The sequence below is a fragment of the Echeneis naucrates genome, chromosome 9, assembly GCF_900963305.1.
Source record: "Echeneis naucrates chromosome 9, fEcheNa1.1, whole genome shotgun sequence".
Classification (NCBI taxonomy): domain Eukaryota; kingdom Metazoa; phylum Chordata; class Actinopteri; order Carangiformes; family Echeneidae; genus Echeneis; species Echeneis naucrates.
Window position 1 is genome coordinate 16,706,662 of NC_042519.1, and position 10,113 is coordinate 16,716,774.

The 10,113-nt window shown below is 39.9% G+C and overlaps 1 protein-coding gene across 4 annotated transcripts; it reads left to right on the forward strand.

Annotated features, from left to right (window-relative positions):
• Positions 1 to 2,243: 2,243 nt before the first annotated feature.
• On the forward strand, positions 2,244 to 9,413 carry LOC115048571 (prostaglandin G/H synthase 1-like). 4 transcript variants are annotated; one of them, XM_029510139.1, is made up of 11 exons: positions 2,244 to 2,354; positions 2,454 to 2,534; positions 3,817 to 3,933; positions 4,096 to 4,240; positions 5,085 to 5,224; positions 5,591 to 5,772; positions 5,970 to 6,053; positions 6,835 to 7,081; positions 7,350 to 7,636; positions 7,923 to 8,070; positions 8,654 to 9,413. In XM_029510139.1, exons 1-11 carry the CDS (start codon positions 2,348 to 2,350, stop codon positions 9,001 to 9,003), a joined length of 1,788 nt encoding a protein of 595 aa, XP_029365999.1. In that variant the 5' UTR covers positions 2,244 to 2,347; the 3' UTR covers positions 9,004 to 9,413. The 4 variants fall into 4 exon arrangements, with proteins under 4 accessions (XP_029365999.1, XP_029365998.1, XP_029366001.1 ...); XM_029510138.1 differs by having other exon boundaries at positions 4,096 to 4,236; positions 5,081 to 5,224; XM_029510141.1 differs by having other exon boundaries at positions 4,096 to 4,236.
• Positions 9,414 to 10,113: the final 700 nt, after the last annotated feature.

Sequence of the window (10,113 nt, forward strand, 5' to 3'; positions counted from 1 at the left end):
GGGAGGAGTGAAAATCAGTGCTGCATTTATTGTTTCGAAGATGAAAAACCTACAAAATTTCAAATATTTTGGCTCTTTTTTTCTAACTGCTGCGAAAACAAAAAAAGGCAACAAGAGAAGCGATTGCTTTGAATAGTCTGGTGTCATGAAGTTATAGATCTGGAAATGAATAGCGATATTATGACGATATCAACAACAGTCCCAACACTGATGGTCCTGACACAGCTAGCTTTGTTTTAGCACATTAAATACACCGCCACGACATCACAGTCATAGTGGAGGCAGTGGTGGGATGGAAAGGCGGGGCACGAAGGTATTACATTTACATTTATATTGTCTGCTGTGCATCCCAAATCACAACAGGTTCATTACTCTGAAGGAAAAAAAAAACATTTTGCAAATACACAGTAATTCAGCAGAAAATGATGAGTAGTTTTGGCCAACTATATTACACAGCAGGTCCATTGTCTCTTTGTCATACAGCCTCACAAAGCCTCACAAACACACCCCGAAACAGATATGGATCAAACTTGGCAGACAATACAACCTGTTGTGAAGGTGACATATGGTTTTGGCACGTGAACCCCGACACATGCTGTTCCCTGCTTGCAGGTGATGGGAAAGAAATCACTGCTGTTGTGGTTTCTGGTTGACAAAATGAACCAATTGGTGGCATTTAATCAGAAAAGTAATTGGAAAACAAACAGAAACTGGAGGGCCAACGGTACAAAAAGACTTGAGTTTAAGGCTTTATGTTTGGCAACATAATACGAAATTTGAGAAACGGAGAGGGAGAGCGAACGCAACAATCTGATAGGTCTGCAAGGTTGAGAGGAATTTTCTGAACATGTTTCACTCAGGATTGAACTTATCTCCATGTGGATGTTGCAGACAAGTAAGTCCTAAAATTGCTACAGTATGCAGGAAATTACTCAGCAGGGTTACTTCAACAGGCAAAAATCTGACAAAGGTTTGGCTCTGATAATGTCTCTGTGGGAAGATGTCAGAGATCAGGACCTGGCAACGAAGCTGCATGATTTGGTTTGTTTGGAAAGGAACCTCTTTTCAGCTGAACACAAATACAAAACTTTCGGGTTTCTTTTTTCTGCTTCTGGTTCCAAATCGCATTGATCACCGATGAGTGTCAGCGTTTCTGCCCGTCTGCTATTTACGTGATAGACTGCTGACCTCTGCAGGGTGTTCCTCAGCTCGCTCATCATCCCGGCATGAACAGAGAGGGATGGGGGGGGGACAGTGAGGGGGCCAATAAGAGAGGTAGCTTAAATGCTAGTTTATTGTACATATAATGGATAGGAACCAGAGACAGTTGGAGAGAGTTCTGCCCACAGTTTATGTATTTAGATCCAACCAGTTCATACATATCATATCATATCATATCACACTGGTTGATGTGATGGGCCTGGGCCTCCCCCTCCTTTTCTTTAAGATGTTGTTTATTACGTATGCACTTCATATTGTGCTGATTTGATATGAAATTTAAATCTGGGTTGCTTTAACATCGTTTTAAACATTTAGCTTACAGATCGCCCAGCGGCAGGACAAATACACTGCTGCGGTTAACGTTTTCACTGAGTCAGCCGTGGTTCTGTTTGCATCTGTCTTATTATTTGTTGATTATTGTGGCGAACTTCGTGTTTGCTGCTGGCTGTACCACAATTTTAAAGTTGACCTTGGCTTTGACCTTGACTATTTCCAACAGTAGCGGCCCTAGATTATTATACTTTTTACTGATTATTATACACTGCGAGTATCTACATCCTTTATTTTGATAAAATCTCGACAACAACACTAAATAATACTAAATTTGAAATTATTAGTTCGTATTTTAAGTGAGGTGTGAGTTTTATTTTACTTTGCCAGCAGGCGGAGACAAAGCACCGTCAGGTTTTCCTGAGGCAGTCCATTTCTCTTTATACATTCTATCATTCTAACGATTTCACTTCCACATTAAAAATGAGAAACATTTATGACAATTGTTTGATGATATAGCCTTTTTCCTCTGACACATGAGATAATGGTTATCTAATGGTTTAACCATTATTATAAAAACTATTCAACCCACACCTCTGGTTAAAAATGTCCCATTAAAACGATTTGGTGTCAACTGCAGTGGATTTTTTTTTTTTTTTTTAAGTCTGTTGAAGAATAAATGGAGGAAGTGGAGGAAACTGTGAAACCGCCCACTTGTGACAGCTGGTATTTTAAAGCCAGTTAGACCTTTACTTAATGTTATTATGACTCTTAAGTATCTTTCATGAAAAAGAATAAAACAGTAATAACAGTTTAGCCTATTTAGCCATCATTGAGGAATCAAATTGTGGAAGTCATGAGGGGTGAGTTAAAAATTCATTTTATGCAAAATCTACACACAAGTATAACTATGATCAGGGTTTCTTACACTGCATTCATCCTGTATTTATATTTTAAAACAGAGCTTAGTGTCTTCTTCGTCGGGGTGTATCTAAACCTGTTGCTGCTGGATAGATCATCATGTGCTACTGTCTCAAGTGCTGGTAAACACATCTTTTTTTTTTTCTCCATCGCCTCTCAGCATGATTTCAGTCTTTATGGTTAAGACTGATAATTAGATGCAGGTGTGATGAACTATTGTATATTTCATGAAAACTAGCTTTGCTTTTTTTTTTTTTTTATGAAAAAACCTACGAATTGGGAGAAATTGTGAATGTTCATTTTACATCATGGCCACTGAAAATTGTGGTGTGGCTAAACTCCTAGTGATGGAGCAGTAACCGGACACCTGTGATGTACCTGTGTGCCTAACCTCCAATAACCCCCCAAAAATATTTGGATCTTAACTCATACTACACTTGGGAAGTCCTGATCACCTGGAAGGTGAAAGACAGCTTCTTTGGCTAAATTAATTAGCTGGAATCTGGAAGGAGCACACGTTATGAGCACTATGAAAATCAGTATTATTCCTTACTTGAACATACTAATGCTTACCAAACTAACTGCTCTTCCCACTTTGAAATACTTGTTCTTGTTGTTCATCAGATAAATGTCAAATTGGCATTTATCTGATGAAGTTAGATGTCACATTACAGTCGATATACTATAATTTGGCTGATGTTGTTCTGCTTCCTGTTTCCTCCCAGAGGCCTCCAGGACGCCAACATGACAAACACTATTTAAAACACCATACATGCACTCAGACACCTTCTCCTTCCCCTAACCCTAACCCTAAAAAGTTACATCAACGTGCTGCCCCAGTAGTGTGAACACGCTTATCGGTTGTCTCACTCACAGCTAAAGAGGAAGAAAGAGCTATAGTGGTACATTATCTCAGTAAGCCTTTACAAGTGTGAAGGGCGAACAGGAAACTGTCCTACAACTGCAGAGGATGTTAAGGATATGCGGGGTGTTTTGGATTGGTGGTGGGGAGCAGCAAATTCTTTCTCAGAAGCAGTGAAGCTTAGTCAACCAGTTGTTTGATAAATGTGAGAAAGCTGTAAGCAAAAGGTACTTTGACCTCCATTTATCCATATATTCACACCAAGTACAACCAGTCTGACCGGTACATGACCATCAGTTTAGGCCCCATCTGGTTACTTTTTTGGCAGTGGTGGTAATGTGAGTTAATAACTTTGTGTTTGATGAAGAAATAAAACACTCAGTGGTAAAATTAAACATAAATAAACCGAGCACTTTCAGCTTGTTTTTTTTTTTTTTGTTTTTTTGTTTGTTTGTTTCAAAGACCTCTGTTTAGCAGGAATTATATCATGCTAAATATTGAGTTAATTTGAAGCAAGTTCTCTTTTTTTTTCTTGTCTGCAGTCAATCCCTGTTGTTACTACCCTTGTCAGAACTCAGGAGTGTGTGTAAGATTTGGCACAGACAACTACAAATGCGACTGCACTCGCACTGGCTTCCATGGAACAAACTGCACCGTTCGTAAGTTAGGAAAAGAAAAAACAGCTGTCAAATGTTTTGTGAAAAACCAACAAAATACTTTAAAACTGTGAAAGTTCCCAATATCAAAACTATTAATTGCAACTTACACATCTCTTTGGGTCCTTTATTGACGCAGTCTGTATTTTTGATCTTTGTATTCAGCGGAGTTCTGGACCAGAGTTCGTCTCATGCTGAAGCCAAGTCCTACGCTGCTTCATTACATCCTCACCCACTTTCATTGGTTCTGGCACTTAGTCAACAACTCTTTCCTGCAAGATACCTTTATGAGATTAGTGCTGACAGGTAGGTGACGGAATTAAATCCCCTAACAAGTCACTCAGACAGTAGACTACAGAAATTACACCAGCAGGACTTGTTTGCAGCTAATATTTTCCATCATCTGCTTCGGGTCTTATGTTATGTTTGGTTATATCAGCCAGACCAGCCTTTATTTGGATACCAGATACCAAGGCATGATGGGTAATGTTAGTATCAAGTTGTTGTTGACTTTAATGATAAAATAATCATCATACCTCAATCATCTGGATTTATTTCTCAATATTAACATCAACCTTTGATCATTTTCCAAAACTGCAAAAGAGAATCTTAGTGCATAAGAGGAACTTATAACTTGTCACACACACATTTTCTCACGCCAGCCTATTTTATGTCTTATGAGAACTATCAGACCGCAACTAGTAAACGTTACTAGTTTACTCCTTATCTAAAAAGGGTTAGGGTTAGGGTTTGAGCTGCAGATTAATCCGTATTGTGTAAGTGATTATTCACAGCAGTGGAGGAACATGAAGACGGTTTGGCCAACTGATGACAATGATCAGGCTCTATTTAGCTGGGCCTATATTTAGTATAACCTTTAGAGTAAAAAAAGGTTCAGCGCTGAATGTAAAGAGAAAAAAGTTAATCTATTTGGTGACTTCCTCCTACTAAAAGCAAGTGCATTTTAAGACCAACCCCTACGTGATCAGATGACAGTTTTCTTATCAAATTAAAGATATCCAAGATATCCTTTCCTTCCAATGAAAGCCAAATCAGCAAACACACACACACACACACACACATAAAAAAAGAAAACGAAAACATACAACAACAGCTGCAGTAAACCACATATTGTCATCCTGTCCCAAAGTCAGAAGTGACCTTATTCCAAGCCCTCCAACCTACAATACCAAATATGGATACCTCAGCTGGGAGTCCTACTACAACCTGTCCTACTACACCCGGCTCCTCCCTCCTGTGCCTGAGGACTGCCCTCTACCCATGGGAACGAAAGGTGAGACCGACACAGCTACTCTAAGTTCTCATAAAAAGCTGATAAAAAAAAAACACAACATTGGATGAACTACCTGGTGCCAACAACAACTTACATGCAAAATTCAGTGTAATGTCCATTTTGATTGCAGCACCGTTTTTAAACTGTAATCCATTCAAGTTTTCCACATAAAAACCGGTCTTATAAAGGCTGGCAGTTTGAATCTGAAAATTAGAAATTGATGCCAATTTCTAAAGAAAGGTTTGCCCCAAATAAAGGTCAGGTCACTCCTGCCCCGGGGCAAATAAAGCATTAGAGAATTTAAGTCATTTAAGTCATAATCCAATACATGCGTTTTTAGAGCTTGATTATTTTCTTCATCTGCAGGAAAATCTACTCTTCCTGATCCCAAACTGTTGGCCGAGCGTTTCCTTAAAAGAACCAAATTTAGGCCAGACCCCCAGGGGACCAATCTGATGTTTGCCTTCATGGCGCAGCACTTCACCCACCAGTTCTTCAAGACAGACCATGAAGTCCAAGGTGGCTTCACCAAGGCTTTAGGACATGGGGTGAGACACATATCGACACGGCGTGTTAAGAATATAATAATGTTAAGAATGAAATTGTTTTTAAACGTCTAACAAGAAAAACTGTCAAGAATTAAACACAGTCACTATCACTTTGACTGTTGGCTCTGGATAAATTTGAGTTTTGGATTTATTACCAAGTGCTTGTATTTTATTTAATTTTTTTCTTGCTCACTTAGGTAGATGCAAGTAATATTTACGGTGATAACCTCACGCGACAGCTTCAACTCCGGCTTCGTGAAGATGGAAAGCTGAAATATCAAGTAAGAAGCAGCTTGATTTTTTGGGGGAAAGTTATTTCTGCTCGTGTTTTTTTGGCTGTGTGTTTTACAAGACTGATGGCTTTTTTAAATTTTTCATCTATCCAGTACAGTCAGTGAGGTTTGAAAAATGATTAAAATTATTAATATTTTCTTGAATGGAATTATTAATTTTGTCAATCTATATTCACACTCTCCTGATATCTTTTTTAATGCTAGACACTTCAGGCAGTAATCAGTATGCTTATGGTGCGTGTAAAATGTTTATATGTGACAACTACCCAGAGAGACATGACCCAATCTAGTCTTTGAAAGTACAAAGAAATATTTTTTGATATAGTTCTGGACGATATTAAACAAGAACTATTGCACAAGCAGTCACCCCAGGAGCTGTTTTTCTCCTTCATCTTCTGAATCATGACTTTCTAGCATCAGATAGCAGAGGTGGGGATAAAAACAAGTGAGAGACAATCTTCGGCTTTATCAACGACTGTTTTTGGTTGGTTGATGGTTACATGGTTGTGCTTGGCCTCTGAGTGGGGACTTTTTGAAAATGCAAATTTTATCTAAAAACCTCGCTGCTTGAGGTTGTTGTCTTGATTAAGAGCTATCGGCTCTGTGGTAAATTCATTTCAGTTCATTATCTATCCGTGCTTGACATTGGAGCACAAAAAAGTGCATGCAAGATTTTTTTTTTCTTCTTTTTGAGAACCATGCAAAGTACCAAGAAACATTACTAATCTGTAGAAGATTCCTCTGACACGTGACTTTTGCTTTTCCACAGTTAGTAAATGGTGAGATGTACCCCCCTACGGTATCTGAGGCCCCTGTGCATATGGTGTACCCTGAAGGTTTCCCTCCGCAGCTTCGTTTAGTGATGGGCCAGGAGTTTTTCGGCATCCTGCCGGGTCTCACCATGTACGCCACCATCTGGTTGAGGGAGCATAACAGAGTGTGTGACATCCTGAAGGCTGAACATCCCAGCTGGGACGATGAGCAGCTTTTCCAGACCGCCAGGCTCATCATCATTGGTGAGAGATGAGATTCAGCAGCATCCATATACAGCTTAGGTCAAGTTCATATCAATATGTGCAAATCTTTTTTTCTCTCTGGTCGGAATAAATATCGTTCTGCTTTGTCAGAACCAAAAATCTGCATTTAAGACATAATATTTTATAGGAATAGTCACACATTATTATTATTTTTTTTTACCTCTTCTTTTTTGTCTTAAATTGTTCATCACATTGAGCTTTGCATGGTGTGTGACAAAATGGTCTTGCTGTATTTTTTGCCCCGCAGGAGAAATCATCAACATTATAATCGAAGAGTATGTTCAGCAGCTGAGTGGTTACCAGTTCAAGCTGAAGTTTGATCCCTCCCTGCTCTTCAATGTGCGTTTCCAGTACAGCAATCGAATCGCTCTGGAGTTTTGCCAGCTCTACCACTGGCACCCCCTGATGCCTGACAACTTCCTCATCGACGGAGATGAAATCCCATACTCCCAGTTTTTACACAACACCTCACTCCTTATGCACTATGGGGTGGAGAAATTGGTGGATGCTTTCTCACGACAGCCTGCAGGACAGGTAGTGAAGTTACATCCTGTACTAGCATACAAGAGGCCAACAATAGAGCACAATGCGGCTACAGTTCAATTGGAATAACATACGAACACACATCACTTTGAAGCTAGCTGCAAAACATCCAACCGAATTCCACACTGCTGTGTCCGTATAGTTTCTGACACCGACAAAGATACTACAATGTGTGCAAGGGTCGAGCTGTAAGAGGGGGGCCTGTTGACCTCTCACTGCGATTACTGACAATTTCCCTCGAATAAGGTGGGTTTTTTTTTTTTTTTCTGTCTTTCAGATTGGTGGAGGTCACAACTTTCATGAAGTTGTCCTCAAAGTAGCAGAAATGGTCATCAAAGAGTCCAGAGCAGCACGTGTGCAGCCCTTCAATGAATACCGGAAGAAGTTTAACCTGAAGCCATACAGCTCTTTTTATGAGCTCACTGGTAAGCATGTGTCATTCATTTCTGTAATTGCTGCCAGAACAGAAAACACAACTATCCACCAATGTTTTTTGGATACTGACAAAAACATGAATTCATTAAACACACTGTATGGAGTCACTGGGCTTCTGAAACCAATCCTTGCTTACATTGGAGGAGGCACGCCCTGGGGCACACCCCGGATAGTTAGGATAGGATTGGGTACTGCAGGGCTGACATATAGAGACAAACAACCATTTACACTCGTATTCATTCCCACTGATAATTCAGTGTCACCAGACATGCATGTCTTTGGACTGTGAGAGGAGGCAGAGAAACACTGTAAACCGTAGCACCGCTGTGCCACCTGAGGCTAAAACAAGGTGGCAGGATATATCCTTTTTCTAAGCTACATCCTCCAAACTAGATACTGCCTTAGTGAGAGAAGGAAATCCAGTGTGTTTACATCTCATGCAGCAAGCGTTTCATGAGAGTTCAGAGAAAAATAGGTAAGAATGGTGAATCAGTCGGAGCTCCATGAGAGTAACCTCTGTGGCCTGGCTACAGTGTGCAGTGGATTAACAGTCGCTGTATCTCCTCTGAACAGATGACGCAGAAATGGCCAGAGGCTTGGAGGAGCTCTACGGGGACATTGATGCTCTTGAGTTTTACCTTGGACTCCTCCTGGAGAAGGTGCGCGCTAACAATATATTCGGTGAGAGCATGGTGGAGATGGGTGCTCCTTTCTCGCTGAAGGGTCTGCTAGGAAACCCCATCTGCTCCCCTGAGTACTGGAAGCCCAGCACCTTCGGGGGAGAAACAGGTTTCAACATCATCAAAAAATCTACTTTGAAGAAGCTGGTGTGCCTCAATACCAAGTGGTGTCCATACGTGGACTTCCGTGTCCCACGAAATGAGCAGGAAGCAAAATCAAGGAAGCCATCAGTTGAGCTTTGACGAATATTCACCTGGTGCGGGTGACACCAGCAGTGGTGTCATTGATCGTGATCCATACACTGCAGATGTCACGATATATTTCCCAGTGAGTTGTAAATGTTTTCAAAATCCCTTTTAGACTTAGAAAGTGATTTCAATACATAACGCATCTGAAGTGAGTGATGACACGAACATATACCTCCTGAAAATACAGACAAAAAAAATTGTATGTACTATTTTCTGCTTGAATCGATGTAGAATTTACCTTTTTGTGAGGAAACTCCCCAGGACCAATAAAATTTTGTTGAACTTTCTTATGGCGTAAGTGAGGATGGTTAATTGTTTTTGTCAGTGCTATTTTTATTTCAGAAAGAGCAGAGACTACATTCTCAGTATTTTGAATTGCCACGAATAAAGGCAGAAATACAGGACAATGATCTGCAGACTGTTATTTTTGTTACACATTAGAAGGAATGTATCTCATTTTGGTGAAAGCTGGAAGCTGTATATCTGCAATAATCTGAACAAATGAAAGTGATGCTGTTGTAAAACAAACTGAATGCTCCCACTGGGGCGTTTGTAGGGTCGGGTGCTCTTACACTCTTACATTCTCAATCAGTAAAAGCTGATGGAAACACCAAAAAATACACTTGCAGTTTTAAATATGAATTCCCCCAAAAATGTCTGTGTATAGAGTTTAGAAATGTTCGTGGAATGACTGAAGATTTCATTTAGCGATTAGCTTTTCTTCATGACCCTCAGATGATGAATCCTTTTGACTTTTGTGAAACTTGTCACTTTTCCTTATGTATAAGGACATTTTTAATCCTAATTATTATAGCCATAATTCTCATCAACCACCATCAAGCTAGGATTGTGATTATAGGCTTTTGCTGAAGTAAGGTCCCTCTGGACCACCAGCATGACTGCAGACTTTTAGCTTTGTTTCATTATTTGCACAACTATACTACATTAATCTAAAATCATGAAAAAGTGCAATCTCAGCACTAAATGACTAAATGTGTGTTTGAGTTCACACAGATAAACAGGATGCAGAGGGCAACTTTATCTCCAAGTCAGATAAAAATGGTGACACACTGTTGTGGTTTTCGTTGATGTGACCTTCACACG